The 27,965-nt window shown below is 43.5% G+C and overlaps 1 protein-coding gene across 4 annotated transcripts in view; it reads right to left on the reverse strand.

Moving 5' to 3' along the window:
- The window catches only part of MGAT5B (alpha-1,6-mannosylglycoprotein 6-beta-N-acetylglucosaminyltransferase B), a 301,610-nt gene that overhangs the window by 66,251 nt on the left and 207,394 nt on the right, over positions 1–27,965 (reverse strand). For all 4 annotated transcript variants that reach the window (XM_077459277.1, XM_077459275.1, XM_077459276.1 and 1 more), the window contains exons 12-13: positions 22,069–22,199; positions 2,924–3,079 (exon numbers count right to left, since the gene is read on the reverse strand). In XM_077459277.1, coding sequence (XP_077315403.1) covers positions 2,924–3,079; positions 22,069–22,199 — 287 coding nt within the window. The remainder of the gene's footprint in view (positions 1–2,923; positions 3,080–22,068; positions 22,200–27,965) is intronic.

Here is a 27,965-nt window from a genome sequence, read left to right on the forward strand (position 1 = left end):
CTCAATGCGATAGCTTGTTAAAAAGGTGGGGTTAGCCTTTAATGCTGTGGGTGGAACCAAACAGAAATCAGAGGATGAGACATCTAATATGTTTCAAAAATATAGGTTTACAATCTTCTTCAGGGATGCGCATGGGGTACTTATAAAGGTATTCAGGCCACACATACATACTGCCTCCAGATTGCCAACCCATGGACCATGAAAACAAGAAATTATGCTGCTGCCTCATAGAGCACCCAGGACTGGGACTGAGGAATAAGAGGAACACTCAGCTCGGCCTGCAAAGCTACTAGGGGCCTCAGAGTAAGGCCAAGGTGATTTCAAAGGAACCTATATCAAGATGTGATATGGCCAAAAAAGGATGGAGCCAGTCTAGTGTGTATGAGTGTCTTTCCGAAAAAAAAAAAACCTCTAGAACAGGGAAGACACATTGGATGTCTCATCCTCTGATATGTAAAAAATAATAAAATGTATTTAGTTTCATCATTTTTTGTTTCATGAGTTTCCTTTGTCTGAAGGGCCTATAATAGTCTCTGAATTGCTGGAGGGTATTCTTTTTCTGTTTTCTTTCCACTCTTCCAGTTATTTCTTTGCCAAGAGTGGAAATGCTATGATAAACTGTTTGCTCTACCCAAGTGCTTAGTGTCTCTGTACCTGCTTATTGAATATTTTGAAAAGTGGGCCATTCCAACTGTAGATTTAGACTTTTCTTACCTTAACTGCTTTTAGGTACCCAACTTAATAAGTAGCTAGAGGCCCTTTGCAGAACTATGTTCTCGTTGGCAGGTCCCTCCTTATAACAGATTTGGTTGTAATAGTACTTTCACAAATCATGTCTGATTGCTCCAAATCCCTTAAAAGGGATCTAACCACTACCACTATAGATCTTCAGATCGAAAATCTGAAAATTTGAAAGAATTAAAATCCAAAAATTCTAAAGAATTAAAATCAGAAAAAAAGAATAACTAACTAACTAATAATAACTAACTATCAAATTATAGGTATTGGAATTTCCTTTCAAATTTGTCTGTTAGTGAATGTAACGAATACAAATTTATCCGAAGCTACAAATTATCCAAAATAATGAATGCTGCATCTAAACAAATGGAACTGAATAAATTAACAATAATAATAAAACGTTTTTATTATTATTTATTATTATTAATTCATTACATTCTATTCGTTATTTCATATAATTAATAATGTCTTATCTAAACGAATGTAATGCAATAATATTAAATAACAATAATACAGCCTTTTTATAATTATTATTTATTATTAATTCATTCCGTTCCATTTGTTTAGATATGGCATCGTTATTTCAGATAATTCGTATTTGCTACATTCACTAACAGACAAATTTGAAAGGAAATTCCAATACCTATAATTTAATAGTTAGTTATTATTTCAGATTTTTGAATTTTCGGGTTTTTCAATTTTCGAATTTCTGAATTTCCAAATTTCTGAATTTCCAAATTTTTGAATTTATGGATTTTCGAATTTACAAATATTTGGAAAAAATTGTTAAATGGGTTTTCATTAATTTGGATGTTTCCAAATCAACAAATTTGTCAAAATTAATTAAAAAATGAATTTGGAACGAAACAAATTGCACATGTCTATCATTAATCTCTAACTATGATAGTCTGTTAAAAGTCTTCTGGCTTTGTTATTGCATTAGTCTGTTATCAGTGTAAAGCACTAATTTTTTTAACTAATATTGTAAGATGGAGTGTGATGAGGTAAGATAAAAGATAAAATTAAGTTGTTTTCCTGGGTGAAGTTTTTTTTTAAACCTCCCTGTGTACCCTCCGCAACTTGCTACATTGGTCACTTTCTGGACCTGCTGTAGGTTTCAGGGGTTTTACGTCAACCTATTTACTATCTTAAAGCCCAAAGAGAGCATTTACCCCATTTTAGGCCTCAAGGCCCTGAATGTGATCTGCCAATGCCATAAGATCTGCCTTTCTTTTACCAGGAGGGTTTCCTGGCTTCAGTGTAAATAACACATGCAGGGGGTCTTGAGGACATGTCTCTGACTGTCTAGATATTGCAGAGGTTCAGGAGGACTTATGTCTTGTTGGCTCTGGAATATGGTTTTAAAGTTGGGGAAGTAGCTTCTCCTCATGTTCTGGAAGATCCTGATGATGGACACCAGCCTGTCTTGGGGACAGGTGGGGATCATGGGGACCTTTTCAGTGCAGGAGACTTAGTCATTAGAGGAATCTCATCTGCTCATAAACATATTGGAACTTGTGAATGTCTAGCTTTCCCTTTAGTGTAGGAGGGCCATCCAAGTCTAAATGGACAATGCCAATGCAACCACACCACTGCAGCAAGGAAGGTAGAGCTGATGCTTTCCAGAATAGAACTCTGTGTTTCAGTCTTGTCAGCCATTTATATTCTTAGTGTGGACAAATGGCTAGTAGATGGCCTTAGCTGACAATAACTGGACATGAGAGATTGTTTTTTCTTTTTGGCTATCGCCTTTGCTAGGTAAGTATCTGAGCTGGTGGCTTCGTCTTTCAAAAAAAAACTTTTTGGTCTTGCACAAGGACCATGTATTCTGTAGTGACATGAGAGTCAGTAGGAGAAACCACTATGGGTGACTAAGGAGATCGACACTCTTGAAAGTGTTTGTTTTTGAAGCAGCAAGAAAGGTATGGGTTTACAGTCTTCTCCAAAGGCACAGCTTTAAGTTAAACATTTATTAACACAGTTGCTTTAACCTGTAATGTATTCCTTGAAATAAACCCTCAATTTACACTCAGCTTTGCACATAACCCCTGAAAACCTAGCCCCAACCTTAACCCTTGGGCTAGGTTCACACTTGCACTAAAAAGGGAGTATTTGTCAGGTTAAAATAGCCTGCCAAACACTTGTCTTTTTAATGTATTTCCCTATTACCCCTCTCACAACATACCTTGGACTTCTTGAGCAGCTGCTGTAGGTCTTGTTGGGGCAGCAAACCATGATTTTTGACAAACGCAGGAACCTCAGGGGGCCTCTGGGTCTCAAAATAAACTGTCCCATGCACTTCCATGTACTTGTGTAAAACGGACAGAAACTTTTCCTTACCCTGGAAATAAAGGGAACCATTTGATTAGTAAGAGCAGGTAAAAGTCTTTTATCTGCATTAAATTGTTTTCATTGTATTCACACCAAGAATCCAAAGATTAATCCATCATTAACTGGATTCATTTTATATTGGTTACTCTGTGGCTAGTGATTTAAAGGGCAAGTTCACCTTTGTACACTTTTTTTTCTTCTAAATCCCAACTCCCCTATGCACTAATATAGCATTCATGTACTTTTTTTGCAAAAATATCAAAGCTTAGTGTGGGTTAATGTGGGTTTAGTGTGCCATTAATTAATGGAACTGAAAGCGCAACTAGTAATTTTAGGTGTATAAACATGGCCATACACTATGCAATCTGATTGTATATTGTGTATTTATTGAGAAGGGTGATCACTGATTGATTGCATTTCATTTTTAAAATGTGCACCTGGGAATAGGAGGGTAGATGATGCAGGGTGTGTGCTAATGAGGTCAGCTGGTCAACTCCTTCCTGTGTCATGACCTAAAGTCTGATCAGGAAGAAGACATTACTAATGGAAACATGGATTTAGACAAGAAAAGTAAGTGACTCTAGATTTAATGGCAAGCTAATATTTTTGCAAAAAGAGTACATGAATGCTATATTGGTGCAGAGGGAAGCTGGAATGTAGGAAAAAAAAGTGTACAAAGGTGAACTTACCCTTTAAAGGACATCTAGCATAAGAGAAATGCAAAGGCTGCCACTGCTCAGGCTTATATAAATGATCCCAGAATAAATGTGCAGATCAGGAGCTCTGACCTTACTTGCTCCAGGCCAGAGACACAGAACACACAGAGACCAGAGGATGACCATGACAACTCAGCAACTGGCATTTTCAGAATTTCTTTACTTTTTTTGTCCAAACCTGTTGACTCTAAAGGTCTTTCCAAGAAAGAAATGTTTTTTTACTGGGTTTGATTTAATTAACCAATGGCTTTGATCCCTTGAAATAAGCGTGGCATGTGGTCTTTCTTAGCGCATACAATTCTGTAAGCCAATCACTATGCCTATGTACCTACTGGATGGAGGGAAGTAATTGCCCACTGGTTGGAACATTTCCACGTGTTCAACTGCAATCTTAAATTGTATCAAAACCTAAGAATAAAAATGTAATATGTTGCCGCATAACGATCCATAATTGATGTAGCTGCATTTGTTTTCTTTTTTCATTTTTTTTCCCTTCACTTTCAATTTGTGACCTTTCCAACACAACACTTCCTGTGCTAGGATGAAAACACTCACTATACTGTATCTGCAACATTGTCAACCTAGGATGTCACTATACGACACCTCTTTTTCTCTTCTATTTACCATAGGGGAGAGATGTTTTTTTTAGTTATGAACAATGCTAACTGCAACTGCTCAGAGTGCAGCATAGGCAGAGAGCACAAGAAGTTTTAAAAAAAATTCTGGCAGGATCATCAGATATCATACAGATATAACAAAATGCTTTCAATGGTATATTTAACCCCTTAAGCCCTGGACCATTTTGCTGGCCAAAGACTAGAGCACTTTTTGCGATTCGGCACTGCGTCGCTTTAACTGACAATTGCACAATCGTGCTACATGGCTCCCAAACAAAATTTATGTCCTTATTTCCCACAAATAGAACTTTCTTTTGGTGGTATTTGATCACCCCTGCGGTTTATTTTTTTGTTTCATAAACAAAAAAAGAGAGACAATTTTGAAAAACACACATTATTTTTTACATTTTTCTATAATAAATATCCCACAAAAATGTATAAAACGTCCCCCCCCCCCCGTTTAGGCCGATACCTATTCTTCTACATATTTTTAGCAAAAAAAATTGCAATAAGCTAGTCACTTTATCCACAGTAACACTCTGGATTTACTGTTATGAGCTAGAATGTATGTGTGTACATGCATAATATTATTTAGAAGCTTGATATACTGCTGTGTCATTGTTCTGGGACTTTACACACATGGCGCCAGGTGCAATAAATCCAATTATCACAATCTAGGATCTCAAAAACAGATTGCAGTGGTACAGCCAAAGTTTTACTCCTTTTAAGTGTCCTTAGCTGTTTTGAAAATTTTCTAATCAGCAATGGTTTATAAGCTTTTTGCATTCTGGGAACAAGCATTAATGTTGCATCTTTGGAAACCCAAGCATCAGACTGCAGTTATGCTATAAAGGACAGAGTTTGAATATTTAGATTATGAGATTTTGTTTTCATTTTTCTTCCTTTTCTGGTCAATCTTCAACTGGCTTTTCCTTATTATAATTCTAGACGGCTCGATTTGTTATAATTCTTTCACACTTGCTTTATAGCTGATACATTTACAGAACTTGGCAGTATTTCAATACCGTTTCAAAGGTGCAGCTGAAGAACAATGACTATGATAGCAAGAGATGTAGACAAAAGTTCATACCTGCAGCTGTGTAATGTCATCAAGGGAGGTACCAAAGAAGAAAGAGAGAGGGGTGTGAGTAAGTCATGCAATTTGACAATTAAAAAAAAAAAATGGACTAAGTCAACCTGGATAATCAGAATGGTATGATAGAAGGATAAAACCTTTAGTAAAAAATAGTTTATAAATAATGCAACATGTTCCATGGATTTAGATAAGGTATGTGGGATTAAATCCCAACTGAACTCTCAGTTTAAATCAGTTTAAAGCAGAACTATAGACATTTTTTTTTTTTCATTCTGGATAGAGTAAAGCTGGCCATACACCATACAATTTTCTTATTCAATTTCCTTTAGATTTACCTTCAACTGTGTAGTACAAGGGCCTGCCTGACTGCACACAAACTGAAAGTGTTTAGATTTGACCTCATATTATATGGTTTTGGAAAATCTAAAGGAAATCTATAGAAGAAGATTGTATAATGTATGGCCAGCCTAAGGGAGGTTTGTAACCCCTGGAAGGTTTATTGTTGCCATCTGTATCCCATTGTGGAGATTAACCTTCACTTCCTGTCCCACAGCCAAACATAAAGTGAGAAGAAATTCCTGCAAATTAGAGAAATCTCTTAGTGACCCCCAGGTCACCAGAACTAGTGCCCCATTGGAAGATTTCCACTCTATATCTTTTCTGAGGACAACCTAAAATTGGGGATTTTCTTTTACTTTCACTTTCAGGACAAATAGAGAGGGTGAATCTCGCTAACAGACGGAGACAGCAAAAAAACTGATATGTATTCTAATCCATCTTCCCTCTATCCAAAGCTAAAAAAAAACTTTGCCTTTAGCTATTCTTTAATACATTCCAGGTGCAAAACAAATGATTTTCATGATTGTCTTTCTAAAGTAAAATAGCCTGTCTCCTGCATGTTGCAGAGTGGAAGCCTTGCTCCCTGCAGGGAAGCAGTGGTCTCTTTGAATAGCTCTGCAATGTGCATGAGCCATGTAGGGATGAGCCGAACACCCCCCGGTTCGGTTCGCACCAGAACTTTCGAATGGACCCCACGTTCGTTACGAACGTTAGAACCCCATTGAAGTCTATGGGACTCGAACGTTCGAAATGGAAAGTGCTAATTTTAACGGCTAATATGCAAGATATTGTCCTAAAATGGGTTTGGGGACCTGACTCCTGCCTCAGGGGACATGGGTCAATGCAAAAAAAAGTTTTAAAAACGGCCGTTTTGGCGGGAGCACTGATTTTAATGACGATTAAAGTGAAAAAAAAAAGTGAAATATTCCTTTAAATATGGTGCCTGGGGGGTGTCTGTAGTATGCCTGTGAAGTGCCACGTGTTTCCCGTGTTTAGAACAGTCCCTGCACAAAATGACATTAAACGGAAATAACACCATTTAAAACTGCTTGCGGTTTTAATGTTATATCTGGTTCCTGCAATATGGTTGAAAATCATTGAGAAAAATGGCATGGGTAGCCCTCCCTGCCCATTACCAGCCTATTTGGGTCTTGTACGCATATTAAGGGGAACCCTGTACCCATATTAAAAAAAGGAAATGCGTGTGGCCCCCAGGCCCTATATACTCAGAACAGCAGTATACAGGCGGTGCAAACAAGACAGGGACTGTGTAGGTTTGTTGTGTTAAGTTGAATCTGTTTGTAATTTTCAACTGGTACATTTTTAAAGTGTAGCTCCAGTCAAAAAAACTATTTTTAAGCTTTTTGGAAAACATAGGGAAGAGTTATCACCCCTGTATAATTTGTTTTGTCGTCCATCTTTTTTCATCTCACTTGCTGCTGTCTCCTTGCGTTTGCAAGTAGGAGATGTTTGTAAGTTGGATGTTTGAAAGTAGGGGCCTGCCCTATATGCTCTGCAGAAATGGCGGAACAAGGTGTTGGTTTTGCCACAACATTGTAAGCCCTCAAAGTGACTCTTGGTGGGCGCTGGAGCGCCCTGCTGTGAACGATTATATCAAGAATTGTAATTACATGCCATTGTTGAACAGTGGTAGAAAAATTGACCTTTGGTGGTTGTGGTGCTGGTGCCACAACACTATAAGTCCTCACCGTTACTCTGAGTGGGCACAGGAAGGGGCCCTCCTGTGAAATATTATATCAAGAATTGTAATTACATGTCCCTGTTAAACAGGGGCAGAAAAATTTGGCCTTAGGCACTGCTGCTGGTGCCACTACACTGCAACCTCTGCCATATACTCTAGTTTTTATTGCAGGAATTAGCCCTGCTGCAAAGCATTGCATCAAAAATTGTAATTAAACGCCCCTGTTAAACAGGGGCAGAAAAATTGGGCCTTAGGCACTGGTGCTGGTGCCACCACACTGCAACCTCTGCCATATACTCTAGTTTTATTGCAGGAATTAGCCCTGCTGCAAAGCATTGCATCAAAAATTGTAATTAAACGCCCCTGTTAAACAGGGGCAGAAAAATTGGGCTGCTGGCATCACCCAGAACCAAAAATGTTCTTCCAACATATCAGCGGAGGAGGAAGAGGATAGACAATCAACATAACAGGACAGTCACTCAGCATCAGCATAGGCAGTCTTGAAGGGATATGGTATTTCAAAAAAAATTATTCGGTTACATCAGCTTCAGGTGCTTGGTAGCTGTGGGTGATCCAAGACTGATTCATCTTGATGAAGGTCAGTCGATCAACTGATTTGGTGGACAGGCGCACCCTGTGATCGGTAACAAAGCCACCAGCAGCACTGAAGGTGCGTTCCGAAAGAACGCTGGATGCAGGACAGGCCAGTAGCTCAATTGCATACTGTGCAAGCTCTGGCCAGTGATCCATCCTCAAGACCCAGTAAGCCAGAGGATTTTCGGTGGGAAAGGTGTCCAAGTCTGACCTTGCCCCTAGGTATTCCTGCACCATGTAAATTAGACGCTGGCGATGGGTGCTGGAACCAATCATACCTTGGGGCTGCGGACTAAAAAATTGTCTGAAAGCATCAGTCAGACGGCCACCTTCTCCACCGCTCCTTCTGACCGATGCCTCAGCAACACGTTGTCCAGGACCAGGAGTTTGTAACCTCCCAGTCTCTGGGAACGCGTTGCACAGAGCTTTCTGCAAGGCCTCCCGGAGATGTCTCATCCTCTGCTCCCTCTGCGATGGCAAGATAAGGTCGGCAACCTTACCCTTGTACCGTGGATCAAGGAGAGTGGCCAGCCAGTAATGGTCCCTCTCCTTGATCCGAAGAATACGAGGATCCTTCCGCAGGCTTTGCAGGATCAGGGAGGCCATGCAGCGTAGGTTAGCTGAGGCATTCGGTCCGGAGTCCTCTGGGTCACTAAGGACAACATGATCCGCAGCTACCTCCTCCCAGCCACGTACAAGTCCACGTGTTTCTTGGGACTGTAAATCATCCCTATAAGACTGCTGCTGATGCTGAGTGCCAGCCTCCACCTCCATGCTGACACAATCATCCTCCTCCTCCTCCTCTTCCTCCTCCTCATCCTCTTCCTGTGTGATGGGTGGCACAGCAGGAACACTGTCTGGATAAAGGGGGCCTTGAGAGGCAAGGAAGTCCTCCTCTTCCTGCCTCTGTTCTGCCTCAAGTGCCCTGTCCATTATTCCACGCAGCGTATGCTCCAAGAGGTGGACAAGAGGTACAGTGTCACTGATGCATGCACTGTCACTGCTCACCATCCTTGTGGCCTCCTCAAACGGTGACAGGACAGTGCATGCATCCCTGATCATGCCCCACTGGCGTGGTGAGAAAAAACCAAGCTCCCCTGACCCTGTCCTGGTGTCGTAGTCGCACAGGTACTCATTGATGGCCCTCTGCTGCGTGTGCAGCCGCTGCAGCATGGCCAATGTTGAGTTCCATCTGGTGGGCATGTCCCATATAAGGCGGTTCTTGGGCAGGTTCAACTCCTTTTGGAGCTCAGCCAGCCGAGCACAGGCATTAAATGATCGGCGGAAATGCACACAGACTTTCCTGGCCTGCTTCAGGACATCATGTAAGCCGGGGTACCTGCCCAAGAACCGCTGCACCACCAGGTTAAGGAAGTGAGCTACACAGGGCACATGGGTCAGTTGTCCCTGTCGGAGGGCGGAGAGGAGGTTGGTGCCATTGTCGCAAACCACCATTCCTGGCTTAAGCTGGTGTGGCGTCAACCACCTCTCGGCCTGCCCCTGCAGAGCTGACAAAACATCCGCCCCAGTGTGGCTCCTGTCCCCCAAACAAACCAGCGTTTTGCCTGCGTACTTGCGTAGCCCCTGGAACGCCTACGGAGCACCGCTGGTTCTGAGGACAGAGCACTGGAAGAGGCCATGGAGGAAGAAGAGGAGGGGGTGGAGGAGAGAGGTGTGTCACAACCAATAGTAGCATTTTGGAGGCGTGGTGGCGGAACAACCTCCAACACTACTGCACCTTGTCCTGCATCCTTCCCAGCAGCCAGAAGAGTGATCCAATGGGCCGTGAAAGACAGGTAACGTCCCTGTCCATGCCTGCTGGACCATGAGTCAGCGGTAATATGCACCTTACCGCTGACCGCCCTGTCCAGCGAGGCAAGGACATTGCCTTCCACATGCCGGTAGAGAGCCGGAATCGCCTTCCGTGAGAAAAAGTGGCGTTTGGGGACCTGCCACTGAGGAACCGCACATTGTACAAACTCACGGAAGGGGGCCGAGTCTACCAACTGAAAAGGCAGCAGTTGAAGTGCTAGCAATTTAGCCAAGCTAGCATTCAACCGCTGGGCATGTGGATGGCTGGGAGTAAACTTCTTCCGCCGGTCCAGCTGCTGGGGCAGGGACATTTGCCTGCTATAATCGGACGTGGGTGTACCACTAGCAGAGTTCCCGGAAGCACTTGGCTGTGACACACCTAATTCTACACCTTCATTCCTCTCAGAGCAGGTTTCAGAGAGGACTGAAGGTCTAGTGGGGTTGGAGATGCCAGCTGATGAGGAGCAAGGAGAGGTCCGCTTTGTTCTTTGGTGTGGGTCTTTGAGGTACGCTTGCCAACGAGCTGCATGGCAGGTCAACATATGTCTGGTCAAGCATGTGGAGCCCAAGCGGCTGATGTTTTGGCCACGTGAGATACGCTTGAGACATATGTTGCAAATAGCAGCGGTGCGATCTGATGCACTCGTCTCAAAAAAGGCCCACACCAAAGAACTTTTAGAATAACGCGCAGAGGAAGAGCTCTGCGCAGGCGGAGCTCTGCGGTGTGATTCAGTCGGTGTGCTGCCCCTAAGCTGGCCCCCGGAGGGCATCCTGCCTCGTTGGACATGTACCTCCTCCTCCTCCTCCTCCTCCCTCCTTCCAGGCACCCACGTGGAGTCAGTGCCCTCATCATCCCCTCCCTCTTCATCGCTGGAGCAAACCTGGCAGTATGCTGCAGCTTGTGGAACATGACTGCCAGATTGCTGTCCTTCTTGAGCATCCCCTCTCTCTGCGCTCACGCTACTGCCTTCCTCTAGCTGAGTGTCATCATCAGAGCCCACCAAACACTGGGCATCCTCCTGGAGCATGTACCCAACACTGTGCTCAAAGAGTTCAGGAGACTCCTCAGGAGGACGTGGTGGGTCTAGGGAAGGAGTCACTGATGATGACATTGAGAGGAGGGAAGATGATGCGTTGGCAGCTGCTTTGCTACTACCCTGAGACTGGGTGAGAGAGGATGAGGAGGATGAAGAGGGCTTGGTCATCCACTCTACCAAGTCGTTGGCATGTTGCGGTTCAACATGTCCAGCTGCAGAAAAGAAGGACAAGCATGTCCCATGGCCACGTGCTGATGACAATGCACCGCGTCCACGACCAGCACTGTTGTCTCTAGACACAGAGCCTGCTTGCCCTCTTTTATCGGCTCGCGCCTGTCTGCCTCTCCTTGCTGGCCTTCCAGACATGGTAATGGCCTGAAGGGAGTTGGGTAAAACAGTAGTTGGGTAGTTTATATTGTGCTGGAGGCACACAACACCCACTAACTCCTGCAGATGCCTTTTTTTATAGAACAGCAGAGATAAAGGGGTATATACAGATGTATACTGTGCTGTGCTGGAGGCACACACAACTTCCAATAACTCCTGCAGATGGCAATTGGGCTCAAATAGAGAACAGCTATGTAGGTGGATATAGCGGTATGTACTGGGTACAGAGCACACAGACAGCACGCACTATCTCCTAACACTACTGACTGCAAGCTCTATTATTAAAGATAGATCACTAGCTATATAGGTGAGGTGAATATAGTGGTGTATACTGCGGTCAGGGCACAGACAATAACCACTACACAACAGCAAGATAGGAAATCAGCCAAAAACGATCGGTGTGTACTGTGTTGAAGGTACACAGAACACCCACTGCTTCAGATGCCAACACACTACATGAGGCCGCCTCAAAGGCGGCCTTATATAGTGTGGGGCGTGCACTACACAGCCTGAGCTATGATTGGCCACAGGCAGGATGCCTGTGGCCAATCATGGCTCTCCTCGCTGCTGGCGCTGCGATTGGCCAAGCATGCGGGGTCACAGTGCATGCTTGGCCAATCATGAGCCAGCAATGCACTGCGCCATCGCAGTGCATTGTGGGCCGTGCGCGCCACACAAATTTTGACGCGAACGGACCAAGAGTTCGGATTTCGCCGAACGGACGAACAGCCAATGTTCGAGTCGAACGTACGTTCGACTCGAACACGAAGCTCATCCCTAGAGCCATGTTAGGTGCATCTCCTCTATTTATTTATTTTTCATTGCAAACAAGTTTTATTGAGACAAATACAAGTTAACATCATAACTGTTTTACAGTTACAGGCTTAATACGGAATTGTGACGTATTAAACGTGATATAGAAAGTTTATGTAAAGCCAAAAGTTGAAACATCAATTACAAGTGAACAATAAAAATATGAAAGTACTTGTATAGCTTTGATGTTACTACTAGAAGTTAGCAATAAGGATGTAATTTAGGATAGAGAGAGTTTAAGGCTATAGTAGACAAGAGGTATGATAGTCATTTGTAGGTAAGTTTTGTCTGGTGCAAATAGCCTTATAAAGGGTTTGTTAGTTAGGAGCATCCGTAAGTTATGCATATTTTATGGAATTGATCTTGTTATGTAGTATTTTTCAGTTGCCAAAGTGTGAGTATCCAGCGCAGGCACTAAGGAGAGCGTTCTCCTGCATTTGAAAAAAAAGAGGGGGGGGGGGGGGGCGGGTGTAACAGGGTCTAAGTGAAGATTAGGGACGATACTCGTTGTGTGCCAAGATAGAGAAATGGCAAGGTTATTTTACATATCTTGGTGTGTAATTGTCTATATATTTATTTCAGTTGGGTGTAGAAAAGGCTTTCAACAGAGTATTTACTTTAATGTACTAGATGTAGGATGTTTTACCGACTGCTCTTGTCCATGTTCTGCAATGCGCAGTGCAAAATGAGTACGTTTGAATCTGTCTTGAAGAAAGGCTGATGTATTGTTTAAGTTCAATTTAATGGGAGAGGGCCCATCCTTGGTAGATAGTCATTAGAAGTTTGGAAGTAAATCCAAGCAGTCCATGTGGTTGTGAATTTATGGGGGGAGTCGTGTCAAATCGAGATGAGTTCCTCCATCTCTGCTATTTTGTTTATGCATGTGTACCAGTCTGACATGGAGGGGATTTTGGTGGTACCCCAAAGTCTAGGTATGCACGTTTTGGCTGCATTGATTAGCATCATGGCTAAAGATTTATGGTACCGCAGGTCTTTACAGACATGATGGTGCAATAGGAACTGTGCAGGTGTGTAGTCAAGAGAACATGTGGTTATTTTGTTTGTTTGCATGTGAACCTTTTTCCAGAAAACTTGAATGAATGGGCGTTCCCACCATATGTGTAGGAGATCGCAGGTTGCATTTTGGCATCTTCAACATTTGATCAGATTTGGAAGCACCATACTTGTTTAGGTTAGATGGGGCGCGGTACCATCGGGAGATTATTTTGTAGCTGGTCTCTTGACTAGAAACATGGTTAGAGCCTTTGTGTATGTTATAATATATTTTTTCCCAATTGTTGTTGGTTAGGTTTACGTGGAGATCTTGTGCCCAGGTTTTACAGGCCTTCCCATCCTCCACTTGAGTGTTTTCCCACAGCATGTTGTGAACAGTCAAAATGATATGACATTATAGTGTTTGCTTTATACATAATTTCTAACAAGGTCAGAGGTCTGGAAAGGTCTGTAGAGCGCTGAATAGAGTTTACATAGTGTCTGATTTATAAGTACCCCAAAGTAGTTAACTGTGGGATCGCTCAGACTGTGTTTAGGCTGTCGTATGATTGTAGTTTACCATGTAGAAGCAGGTGATATATTCGTATGCTTGCTTGAGAGAGGTTAGTGGATCAACCCCGGAGTGAACTCAGGATTCATTAGCAATGGTGATAGGGGACCTGGGGTTGAGGAAAATTTGGTATTACGGCAGATTTCTTTGAAATGTAGGGAAGCTCCTATGATGTGATGTGATGTTCTGTTAGGTCTTTTGGTAAAAGGTTATGAAGAATCCAATCCATGGATACCCAAGTCCGAGGGCATGACTGCTGTATGGGTCATAGTGGATTGCTTTTCCAAAATGTCTCATTTTGTGCCACTCCCAGGATTACCTACAGAGGAAGCACTGTCTACCCTCTTCCTTTCCCATATTGTGAGATATCATGGCATACCTTCCACTGTCATCTTAGACCACGGATCCCAGTTTGTTTCCCGATTCTGGAGAGCATTCTGCAAAAAACTGGGAGTAACACTCTCACTCTCTACCTCACATCATCCTCAAACAAATGGTCAAACCGAACACATGAACCAGACTCTAGAAACCTATCTTTAACATTATGTCAATGCCTTACACTCCACCTGGTCTGAGTATTTGCCTTGAGTTTGCTGAGTTCGCCATTAATTCCCATCGGCACAGTGCTCTTCACATCACACCAATCTATGTAGCCTTAGGCTATCACCCTCAGACTTTTACCCTACTTCAGCCTTCTTCTGGTGTACCAGCAGCAGATCTGCGGGTAAAATATATTCTGCTACATTGGAAAGATTTGCTTATTACTACAGAATTCAGCAGACAAGTATGCGCTTTTCTCCAAAAAAACAAAGACGCTATATACCTCCATATGTGGTGGGGGACAGCGTTTGGCTATCAATCAAATATGAGTCAGGTAAGTCACCTATTGGTTGAAATTGCCCTCCTCTCTCCGGATTCACCCCGTATTCCATGTTTCCGTCCTCAAAAAGGCAATTTTCAATCACTATTCCAGAACACAACAACTACCTCCTCCTGTTCTTGTTGATGGACAAAATGAGTTTGAAGTCTCTAAGATTCATGATTCTAGAAGACAGTGTCGTGGCCTAAGGTATCTGGTTCATTGGAAAGGATATCCCGTCACAGACCGTTCCTGGGTCCCAGCCAAAGAGTTGCATGCTCCTGCCTTATTCAAGACTTCCATGCCTCCTTTCCCACTAAACCCCGCTAGGCCCCTGGAAGGGTCCACAGGTGTACCTGGGTGTATTTGAACCGGGATGTTCCTGGTCCCACAGCTGCAGTCTTACTTGTTGTGCCAGAGGAGCTCTGGAGTTATAGCTATTTTATCTTAGTTTGATGCATTAACTTGGACTCATTAGCCTAGTCCCACCTGCTGCCAGCTGTGGACAATCTACAATCAAAGCAACCCATAAATAGCAGCACTTCCTATCTCTCAGTGCCTGTTTGTTTGGACTAGCTTCCTGGGTGTTTTGACTGCTTTGTGACTCTGAATACTGAATTTGAACTTATTCCTGACTACTCTCTAGCCTGCTGATTTTGTACTTCACCGCCAGCTCGTGTATGACCTTTGCCTGCCTGACCAATCTCTGGATTTCGATTGTGTACCGCTTTGCCTGATCTGTTGTTGTCCTGATCTGCCAGACTATGTTTTCGCCTGAATCTTCAGCACACAAGCTCCGCTTTGCACACTACCTATCACAGGTACCTTACAGCCACTTGCAGAGAAGCGTCATGGCGTTCTGTGATCTCCTCCACTATCTCTATTCTGGAGACAACTGCCTGGAAATCCAGCCAAAGGTCTTATATAGCTGCTGCTAGTGTGGCCTTTATATTTGTGGCTACTGTTTTCAGGTCGTCAAGGCACAGAAATTTAGCTGCAATGGTGTGTGAGTCAGAGGGCTGTGATCCTGAAGCTCTCCTGGGGCTGTTACTTACTTCCCTGTGTGGTCTTACTGCCTGTGAGGAGGCTGCATCACGGGATGTTGCCGGTGAGTTGTGTGTCGCTGTCTCGTGGCCAGCGGGTGGTGAATTGATAGCGCTCGGGTTTCCCCATTTTGGATGTGGTTTTCTTCCTCTTAAGCTGTTTAGTGGACCGCAGAATACCAGAGCTAAAAGGCTAACCTGCCATCTTCTTCAGAGTCCAGGCCACGCCCCCTCTATTTATACCTGTAAGCGGGTTGGAAATAGCCAGTGAAGTATAAGTTAACACTTTCCCGGTTCTTTGGTTTTTGGCAGGATTTCCTCTGGGTCCGACTCACTGGTCTTGTGTTATAAAAGTGGTCCGGAATGGGGAGCCCGCAAACGGAGAGGTCCCGGATGTGCAAGGGAGAGAGATGAAGAACAACACCCATGAGGAGCAGAAGAGTGTCGCTTACAAGTGCTGTGATGCAAAGGTCATCAGAACTTGGAGTTTGCCCAGTAGACACCAGCTGCTGGGGAAAGCCTCTGATGGACTCTGTATTTCACATAGACTCTACCTTTGCATGTATGCTGGGGCAGCACATAGCCTAAGTTAGGATTAGGGATGTAGGAAAGAATAGTGTCTCCACATGTTGGAATTTTTAATGCCTTTTGCACTTTTTCAAGTAAAGTTTTTAAACCTTGATTCTGAATAGTCTGAAGTTACTTAAGGGGTGTAATGCAAGTAACAGACACCATCCCATGGTTCAGGTCACTTGTGTGCAAGAATAATACAGTGTGAAAACACAAGCTTTACCTAGGGTAACGGAAGGTTATCCAGCAGGTACCGTGCACCTGTTACAGGTACAATGGCCTTTAGCGCAAGGGAGATGTTGTCGACACTCCATTCGCCAGCGGTCTGTCTACCATAGTAATGGCAGCAAAATGGCACCACAGAGGTTTCCATTCTGTACATGGGAGGTTCCCATCCTGAGTTTTGGAAGCTCAAGAGTTATGTGCATGCATGGAGCCCATTATAGGTGCACGACGGGGCCCATTCTGCTATCGGAGACGTGGATTTGGACAAGGTGAGCGCGTCCCTTCTAAATGTAAGTTTGGGAGAAGGTGTACATTGTCACAAAGACCCGAGTTAACTGGTGAACAGGTATGGTGCAAGTGTACGTTCATCTTTAATAGTAGAAGCCCACCTTAAGGTCGAGTATTCCCCTACAGTAGCCTCAGCCTTGTCCCAGGGAATTGAAGAAAATGGCACAAGAGTAAAGGCATCCTATGTGTATTAAAATGTATCCTGTAACAGGTGCTTATCGTAGCCCAGAAGAACCCACCCAGGGGTAGGCCTCTCATGTGATCCATACTTGGTACCCAACGAGGAGGGATACATGAAAGACATGTTGACCACCACACGACCTAACTACCCCCCTCCCCTTACATATATATTCTAGTTGGTGACTTTTTTTATTATTTTATTTATTATTATTTTATTGCAATGCACTGTGTGGTGGGTTGAGGTGCTAGTCATTTTAAATGGCACCCCAAAGCAGTATTATCGAAGTAGACAATGCATCTGCATTACAGTGCACTACAGTGCACTACAACGCACATGCCATACATTGTACTGCGTTAGGCTGTCTTTTCTATTTAAGTAAGTTTGTAGCACGTTGGTCTGTCTTTTCTTTTTAAAATATTTCCATCTCCTCTCAATTAATTTAGCAGTGGATGGTTTAATGCAAGTCTGATAAATATGATAAGCCTACCTCCACTACCTCCAATGCTTTGTGTATTGTCTATTCTGGATTGAATTGTGGTTATTGTACTTTCTTCCTTATCATAATAGTTGTGCGCTCAATAAACCTCAATTTGAAGAAAAATGGGCTGCCTTAATGCGGCGTGCCTTAACACGTGATAAGGCGTTATGTTATCTGAGTGCATTATGTGAACGGACCCATAGATTTTCTCACAGAAGTTAATTCCGGATTTAGTAACAATGTGCGTATTACAGTACAGTACTTGTAAACCTGAGACTTTTGATTTGGGTTAACCTACCAAGACAATAAAAACAACAGCAACTGTTTCCTATAATGACAAAGCAGGTGATATGGAAGGGCCTCATATAAAAGTGCAACTGAAATAAAAAACTCACTCCCCGGCCTTCCTGATGAAAAGTGGATGCGCCTGGAATGCTATTACTGCCTATGGCTGGACCCCACAGATAGCAGAGATGATAAGAAACATGAAAACAGACCATAGGCAACAGACTTGTTTGCATCTGAATTTGCTTATCTATAGACAGATTTCATTTGGAGAACAGAGGGTGGCTGAGTCTAGTTTTTACAATACCAATTGAAGCTTTAGGCTAGGTTCACATTGCTGCGATGCGGGAACGCCGCGAATCCGCGGCGTTTTCCCGCATCGCATACCTCCCGCCGGCAGTTCACACTGCCCTATGCGGACGGCTGGGGGTGTCAATGTTATGTTAATGACACCCCCAGATCCGTCGGCATATCGCAGTGCGATCTGCCGACTCGCACAGGAATCGGATCGCATGGTGTGAACCCCCATGCGATCCGATTCCGTTGCGGACCCAAAAAAGGGTCCCGTGCGAGTTTGCTGCGGGACCGCTGCGAGTTCAGCCATACTATCTGTATGGCTGAACTCGCAGCGCTACGGAGATCGGATGTGATTTGCTGTGCGAATCACATCCGGTTCTCCCCCCGCAGCGGTGTGAACCCAGCCTTAAGGTCCATTTTACACTTAAATTGGAAACCTCTCCTACAGCACATTGGAAAGTACAAAATTAGGGTCTGAACATCAAACATTTAAGACAATGAGTTCAATTCACAATGCGCACACTCCAAGATAGGAATATTTAAAGCGGAACTTCACTCAAAAAGGGAAGTTCCACTTGTCTGTTGCCCCCCCCCCCCTTTAAGTTTTGGCACTTTGTGTTTTTTTGGGGGGGGGGGACAGGTTCCCACTCCCGGTCAGATTGCCATAGTGATTCAAGTGGCCATATAGCCCTCCCTCCTTCTCCCACAGCCTTCTAGGACACATAACAGGTCCCAGAAAACCATGGCACCATTCAGAGAGCACACCGCAGCTCGTGCATGTGCGGTGGGAATCCGGCTGTGAAGCTGCAAGCAGTCACAGCTGGCTTCCCAAAGAAAACATGCCAGTGCCTGGACCCAAAGACAGCTGAAGAGCCGGCTTAGGTGGGGACAGTGCTGGATCCCTGGACAGGTAAGTGTCCTATTATCAAAAGTCAGTAGCTACGGTATTTGCAGCTGCTGACATTTATTTTATTTTTTTTAAAAAGGTTAGGGCAAAGAACTGCTTTAAAGCTAAACTAAAGGAGTTTCCAATGCAAAGCTCAGTTTATAGCATCAGAGAACAGAGCAAGCAGGTAGGGGCATTTTTTTGCAAAAGAGACTTTGAATGTATTTCCTGCAATAAAAGCCTGCTTGCTGTTTGTGGAACTTCAGTTCTGCTTTAATGTCAGAAAGCGACAGTTATTTTCAGCTCCAATGAGATTTAAAACTTACAGTCACATGGCTAAAATAAAAATCCTAATCTTTGTGTTAAAGCTTTGTGAACTGATCTTATAGATAGGTTTAATATACTAAAAAATGTAAAAAGACACACACACACACACACACACTGAACAAAATCAGAAATGCAATTGTATTCGCCCCTATTTATCATGAGCTGAACTTAAAGATTTTTGACTTTTTCTATGTACACAGAAGCCATTTTTTTCTCAAATATTGTTCACAAATCTGTCTAAATCTGTGTTAGTGAGCACTTCTCCTTTGCCGAGATAATACATCCACCTCACAGTTGTGGCATATCAATATGCTGATTAGACAGCATGATTATTGTACAGGTGTACCTTAGGCTGGCCACAATAAAAGGCCACTCTAAAATGTGCAGTTTTATCACACAGCACAATGCCACAGATGTCGCAAGTTTTGAGGGAGCGTGCAATTTGCCTGCTGATTGCCGAAATGTCCACCAGAGCTGTTGCCCATAAATTGAATTCTCTACCATAAGCTGTCTCCAAAGGCGTTTCAGAGAATTTGGCAATACTAGCCCAGGACCTCCACATCCAGCATCTTCACCTCCAAGATCGACTGAGACCAGCTACCCGGACAGCTGCTGCAACAATCGGGTTGGATAACCAAAGCATTTCTGCACAAACTGTCAGAAACCATCTCAGGGAAGCTCATCTCCATGCTCGTCATCCTCATCATGTTCTCGACCTGACTGCAGTTCATCGTCGTAAATGACTTGAGTGGGCAAATGCTCACATTCTATGGTGTCTGATACTTTGGAGAGGTGTTCTCTTCGTGGATGAATCCCAGTTTTTACTGTACAAGACAGATGGCAGACAGCGTGTATGGCGTCATATGGGTGAGTGGTTTGCTGATGTCAACTTTGTGGATCGAGTGGCCCATGGTGGTGGTGGGGTTATGGTATGGGCAGGCTTATGCTATGGACAATGAACACAAGTGCATTTTATTGATGGCATTTTGAATGCACAGAGATACCATGATTAGATCTTGAGGCCCATTGAAGAGGAATGGACCTACATTTCACAGGCCACAATCAACAACCTGATCAACTCTATGCGAAGGAGATGTGCTGCACTAACACAGATTTAGATGAGAATTAAATAGGGGCAAACACAAAAGTGTTGCATTTATAATTTTGCTCAGTGTGTGTGTGTGTGTGTGTGTGTGTGTGTGTGTATGTGTGTGTGTATATATATATATATATATATATATATATATATATATATATATACACACACACACACACACACACACACACACACACACACACACAGCGGGTAAAGTAAGTATTAAACACTTCACCATTTTTCTATGTAAATAGAAGTCTAAAGGTGCTATAGACATGACATTTTCACCACGTCAGTAACAACTCATGAAATCCATACATACAAAGGAACCAAAACAAATAGGTTCAGAAATGAAGATATGTGTAATAAAATGGAATGACACAAGGAAAAAGTCCTTTGTTGATATTGACGCTTCATGATGCCTCCTGTATGTAGAAACTAGTCACATGCATTGCTCACGTGTGATTTTGGCCCATTCTTCCACACAAACAGTCTTCAAATCATGAAGGGGCCTTCTCTATGAACGCTGATCTTTAGTTCTATGCATAGATTTTCTATTGGATTCAAGTCAGGTAATTGGCTGGGCCATTCCAGAAGCTTTATTTTCTTTCTTTGAAACCATTTGAGAGTTTCCTTGGCTTTGTGTTTGGAATCATTGTCTTGCTGAAATGTCCTCCCTCGTTTCATCTTCATCGTCCTGGTAGATGGCGGCAGATTTTTATCAAGAATCTCTTGGTACATTTTTCCAATTACCCTTTCTTCAATGACATGAAGTTTGCCAGTACCATATGCTGAAAAACAGCCGCACATCATGATGTTCCCACCTCCAAACTTCACTGTTGGTATGGGTTTTATGGTTGGGTTTTGGATGTGATGTGCAGCGCCATTTGACCTCCAAACATGGTGTGTATTATGGGATCCAAAGAGTTCCATTTTGGTCTCATCTGACCAGACTATATTCTCCCAGTATTTCCCAGGCTTGTCTAAATGTTGTGCACCAAACTTTAAACGAGCTTCAACATGCTTTTTCTTCAGCAATGGAGTTTTGCAATGGAGTGTACATACAGGCTATAGCGGTTGAGTGCATTACATATTGATTTCTTTGAAACAATTGTACCTCCTAATTCCAGGTCTTTCTGAAGCTCTCCACAAGTGGTCCTTGGCTCTTGGACAACTCTTCTGACAATTCTTTTCACTCCTCTGTCAGAAATCTTGCAAAGGGCAACTGGTAGTGGCTGGTTTGTGGTGAAATTATGTTCTTTTCACTTCCGGATTATGGCCCCAATAGTGCTCACTGGAACATTCAGAAGTTTAGAAATCTTTCTGTAATCAATGCCATCGGTATGTTTTGCAACAATAAGGTTGCAAAGGTCTTGATAAAGATCTTTGCTTTTACCAATCATGAGATGTTTCTTGTGTGACACCTTGGTAATGAGACACCTTTTATATAGGCAGGATTGCTTTTCTATTGCTGATAGATTTCAGCTAGTGTTTTGGCTTTCCATGCCTTTTTGCACCTTCCTTTCTTCATGTGTTCAATACTTTTTCCCTGTATCGTTCCATTTTATTACACATGTTAACAAAATATGGTGAACATGTCATGTCAATAGCTTCTGTAGAAATATATTTACCTAGTTAAATGGTGACGTGTTTAATTCTTATTTTACCCGCTGTATATAATCAGGATCTATTAAGGTTAATTAGCAAGATGAACCTCCGAATAGCTGGCCAGAGAGTTTTGAAACTATAAAGGTATTGTGAGATGTGAATAGAGGGATGTAACGTACCTTCCACATAGCTGCTTCCTTTCCATATACAACAGCCATATTTCTGACTTTGTTGAGAGTTACTTGTTGGCGTTCGGTTTCATTGAGTTCATCGGTCACAAATCCCATAAAGGAATTATCTGGAGTGTGAGCTGTAGAACAAGACACAATACAAATAGTGCACAAGCAGAGATATACCTCACTGAGTGAGGAGAACTGGGAATATAGGGAGCAACAAACATGGTGCACGGGCACAGTTACACTAACACAGCAAGTAGCCAGCATGTGATCCATGCTCAAGGGAAAAGCACCTTAATGAATGGATAGCAGTCCTCACAGTGCAATGGAGATGCAAAATCATAGGTGATCACAGGTAACAGCAATAGTGCCATGCTATGATATAAGTGCAACAATACAGCTTTGTTTAATGGCATATAGCTAGCATAGGTGATGGTGAAATTCCAAACCTCCTTGTATCTATCTTTACTATACGGTCCTCTTTTCACTATTTCCTCCTTCCACCATCGATCCAGTGTCTTTTCATCCCTATGCATGTACATTAGCTGTTAGTTCATCTACCCACTTATAACTGATGCTTCTCCAAGTATTCTTTGTACATGGCATACCTGCTGCCACAGATAACAATGACATCTGAAAGTGGGTGGGATATATTAGGTAAAGTGAACATGTTATCCCCAAACTTGATGTTTTGAATGTAGTAAAAATTGGCACGTATAAGGATTTGAGCAACTTTGACAAAGAGCCAAATTGTAATGGCTAGACGACTGGGTCAGAGCTACTCCAAAACTGAGACTTGTGGGATGTTCCCGGGCCGCAGTGGTCAGTACCTACCAAAAGTGGTCCAAGGAAGGAACACCGTTAACCTGGCAATAGGGTCATAGGCGCCCACAGCTCACTATGCAGGTGTGCAGCGAAGGCTAGCCCATGAAGTCTGATCCAATGGAAGGGCTACTCTAGCTCAAATTGCTGAAAAAGTTAATGCTGGTCCAGAAAGGTGTCAGAACACACAATGCATCACAGTTTGTTGCCTATATGGCCGTGTAGCTGCAGACCGGTCAGGGTGTACATGCTGACCTGCATCCACAGCTAAATGTGCCTACAATGGGTAAGTGAGCATCACAACTGGACCACAGAGCAATGGAAGAAGGTGGCCTGGTCTGATAAATCACCTTTTCTTTTACATCATATGGATGGCCATGTGCATGTGAGGGAAAGTAGTATTTGATCCCTTGCTGATTTTGTACGTTTTGCCCACTGACAAAGAAATGATCAGTCTATAATTTTTATGGTAGGTTAATTTTAACATGGAGAGACAGAATAACAACAAAAAAATCCCGAAAAATGCATTTAAATAAAGTTATAAATGGATTTGCATTTTAATGAGTGAAATAAGTATTTGACCCCTTCACAAAACTTAGTACTTGGTGGCAAAACCCTTGTTGGCAATCAAAAAGATCAGACGTTTCCTGTAGTTGGCCACCAGGTTTGCACACATCTCAGGAGGGATTTTGTCCCACTCCTCTTTGGAGATCCTCTCCAAGTCTTTAAGGTTTTGAGGCTGATGTTTGGTAAATCGAACATTCAGCTCCCTCCACATATTTTCTATTGGATTAAGGTCTGGAGACTGGCTAGGCCACTCCAGGACCTTAACGTGGAACTTAAGCAATTTTTTCGTCTTTCCTTCAATTGAACCTTCTGACCTTGCTGTGTAATTGGAAAACAAAACTGTAATTTGATGGCAGTAAATACCTTATTCTATATACTTCCTCTTTCATTGCTGATAAAATGCCTATGCGTATGATGCTGTTTGCTGCATTGCTGATTCCCGGGAGAGAAATGTCAGATATCCCAGCAGTGCTTGTTTCTTCTTATTTTTTCATCCACTGTGAGAGTTATCTGTCAGAAGAGGGATGATGGGGAGGGGGGCAGGGAAATGCAGGAGAGCTGAAGACAACAAAGGATGGTTACAGGGCTGGAGGGGGGGTGGGGGTTTGGATGAGGGCGGGGATAGGAGGAGACCAGTGGCGGCTGGCGTTTTTTTTTTTTGGGGGGTGGCACACAACCCCCCTCCGGGCAGCACTAGCACCTCCAGAAACCCCTCCACCCCAGTCCTTACCCCAATCACAACTGCCCCCCCCCCCCCCCCGGGCAGCACTAGCACCTCCAGAAACCCCTCCGCCCCAGTCCTTACCCCAATCACGGTGGCTGGTGGCGGGCACCGGTGTCCTCCAGCATGAGGTGGGCAGGTGTCTCAATGCCGCCGGGACATGTGGCGAGGTCTGAGGGTGTTGAGAGCTGGATGTGGGCGGTTAGAGCAGCGGTCGGGTCCTTATGGAGTGCGCCATGCAGCCGAGGAACGGAGCTGATGCAGCCATCTTCTAGCGCAGTCGCCCCGGTCCATTGTATTTAGGCGTGGTGGGCTCAGGGAAAGCTGCTCCGGTGTCCTCTCCTTGAGCAGCTTCCGCGGTGCGTCTCCTCTCAGCTCCTCCCGGTGCTAGGCATTCAATAGGATCGCCTGATGTTTTTGGCCAATCGGGAAATGTGTTTCATACCCACTTCCTGATTGGCCAGGAAGGGGATCAGTGTTGCAACAGCGACAACACACCTGCTCTGTGCACGGAGCCCACCCTATTATGAAGCCTATTAGAACCTCTGGCTTTAATCAGGTGCTTCAAAAGGCACACCCTCCTCCTATCCCCGCAATTGGAAATTCATGCGCCCAGCATCCTGAAAGGGGCCAGGTGCATGGATAGGGAGGGTGGCGGCGGTGTTAGGGGGGTCGGCGCCTGTATGCCCACAATGCATGAGCTACCAGTGCAGGAGATTGAATAAATCCATGTGCTTTCAGAGGAGTACAATTTCTTCTAGTCTAGTGAAAGGAATATTGCTCTCTCTCCCTCTTTATGTGGAGATTTTAGCCCTGTACACTTATTACACCCCCAGGCCAGTCTGCACAATCTTCCCCTGGATAAATTCATACTTCTTATCTCATCTGCAGAGGAGATTATTTCTCTGGGCCCCACCTCCAGGCAGCTGTCTGCATTTCCCTGACACACATGATTTGTGTGAAAAGATCCTGTGACAGGACTGCAACAACTGAGGTTTGTCTCCTCAGTGTTTGCAGTTTGAATGAGAAATGCAGTTACATCATAGTAAAATATAAAATACTTTTGTTTTCTGCTTTTCTTTTTGAACAAGCATAGTATGTACACTTTCCTCGGCTGTTTCTGTGTTCCATGCTGTTGATACTTTGCCATAACAGGGCATGAACTTGCACAGAAGCTGCCATTCCTATGGCAACGTATAAACAACAATGTGCACCACAGTTTGCTTACTGCACAGACACAAGCCTAGGGCTTGCAGATTGGGTAGCCAGCAGCACAGAAATCCAGGAAGTGAACAGGCAGCAGCTTCAGCTGCCCACAGTTAAAATGAATGCAACCAGACTTAGTGGAAGGAGATTTTGTCAACATATTTGGCAAGTACAGAACCACAGTATATATAAAAAAATATGCAAAGTGGTTGGGGGGAAGCTTCAGAATTATGTGAGCAGACTCCAGTTCCTCTTTAATGTGCTTCTTCTTGAGCCACTCCTTTGTTGCCTTGGCCATGTGTTTTGGGTCATTGTCATGCATGAACACCCATCCATGACCCATTTTCAATGCTCTGGCTGAGGTAACCCAGATAGCAAGGATAACTTGCCACAAATTTGTGGCAGTGTTACATTGTAAGTCTGTTAACTTGCTGCACAATTTCACTGGCAAGTTGTTCACTTGCAGAGCACTTGAAGCACAAGTTCTAGTTGATACTTTTCCATTTTGTAGCAAATTTGCATGGCAAGTGTCTAGCAAGAGCAAAGTTGCAGTGAGGAGTCTACAGCAAGAGCTCTGCATGTCTACAGCATGAAAATTCAGCCACAGTGCCCCCTGTGGTGGGATGACTATTGCACAACATAACTGAACCAGTACATGCAGCAGACTTGCAGAATGTTTGTAAAGAAAGTTGATCTGGAGTCATGCAATGCGGACTTGCTGCAATTGTGCAAGAAACTTGTGAAGGCTGGCAAGTCTAGCAATAGCTTAGCAAGTCATTTTCAAACTTTAAGCACAATTGCTTGCTATCTGGGAAGGAGGTTCTCACCCAAGATTGACAGTACATGGCCCCGTCCATCGTCCCTTTAATGCGGTTGAAGTTGTCCTGCCCCCTTAGCAGAAAAACACCCCAAAAAGCATAATGTTTCCATCTTCATGTTTGATGGTGGGGATTGTGATCTTGGGGTTATAGGCAGCATTCCTTCTCCTCCTCCAAACACAGCGAGTCGAGTTGATGCTAAAGAGCTTGATTTTCGGCTCATCTGACCACAACAATTTCACCCAAAACTGAAGAAATGGTTGCGGAGGCGAGCACCTGTGATATCATTAGGCTTCCTGTCTCCCCTTTAGCAGCGAGTTCTTTTGTTTGGATATTCAACAATATCACCCAGTTCTCTGAATCATTCAGATGTTAATTAGCAAACTTCAGAAAGGGCCTGTACATGCGCTTTCTTGAGCAGGGGGACCTTGCGGGTGCTGCAGGATTTCAGTCCTTTACAGTGTAGTGTGTTACCAATTATTTTCTTGGTGACTATGGTCCCAGTTGCCTTGAGATAATTGATAAGATTCTCCCATGTAGTTCTGGGCTGATTCCTCACAGTTCTCATGATCTTTGAAACTCCACAAGGCAAGATCTTCCATGGAGCCCCAGACTGAGGGAGATTGACAGTTATTTTGTGTTTTTTTTCATTTGTGAATAATCGCACAACTGTTGTCACCCTCTCACCAAGCTGCTTAGCGATAGCCCATTCCAGCCTTTTGTAGATCTACAATCTTGTCCATGACATCCCTGGACAGCTCTTTGGTCTTGGCCATGGTGGAGAGATTAGAATCTGATTGATTGCTTCTGGGGACAAGTGTCTTTTATACAGGTAACAAACTGAGATTAGGAGTGCTCCTAATCTCAGCTCATTACCTGTATAGAAGACACCTGGGAGCCATACATCTTGCTGATTGATAGGGGATCAAATACCTGACTGATTTCACTCATTAAAATGCAAATCAATTTATTACTTTTTTTAAATGTGTTTTCTGGATATTTTTGTTATTTTGTCTCTCGTCGTTAAAACAAACGTATCAATAAAATTATGGACTGCTAATTTCTTGGGTAAATGTACAAAATCAGCAGGGGATAAAGTACTTTTTCCCTTCACTGTACCTGGGTGCAGCATGGGAAGAAGGCAAGCCGACGGAGCCAGTGCAATGCTTTGAGCAATGTTCTGCTGGGAAATCTTGGGTCCTGCCATTCATGTGGTTGTTACTTTGATATGTACTGCCTACCTAAACATTTTGTTGCTGACCAAGTACACCCCTTCATGAAAAATATATTCTCTGATGGCACTTGCCTCTTTCAGCAAGATAGTTCACCCTGCCACACTGCAAACGTGGTTCAAGAATGGTTTGAAGAACACAGTTTGAGCTGTTCACCTGGCCTCTAAATTTTTCAGATCTCAATTCAATGCAGTATCTGTGGTACATGCCGGAAAAACAAGTTTGATGCATGGAGGTCCTACAACACAACTTACAGGACTTAAAGTATCTGCTACTGATGACATTGTGCCAGATATCACAACATACCTTCAGAGGTCTAGTGAACTACATGCGTTGAAAGGTATTGGCGGTAAAAGGGGGGGCCTACTTGATATTAGGTGGGTAGTCATAAAGTTATGGCTGATCAGTGTATAATAACTTTAAGGCAGCTTAAACAGAACCAGAACTCAAAAATTGGAAATTGACTATGTTATAGGGAATGGCAAGAGATGTTAATTGTGCTTAAGTAGTACCCTAAAAAGTTTACCTATTGTC

The sequence above is a fragment of the Lithobates pipiens genome, unplaced genomic scaffold, assembly GCF_037356315.1.
Source record: "Lithobates pipiens isolate NorthernLeopardFrog02 unplaced genomic scaffold, aLitPip1_a1.2 Scaffold_28, whole genome shotgun sequence".
Taxonomy (NCBI): domain Eukaryota; kingdom Metazoa; phylum Chordata; class Amphibia; order Anura; family Ranidae; genus Lithobates; species Lithobates pipiens.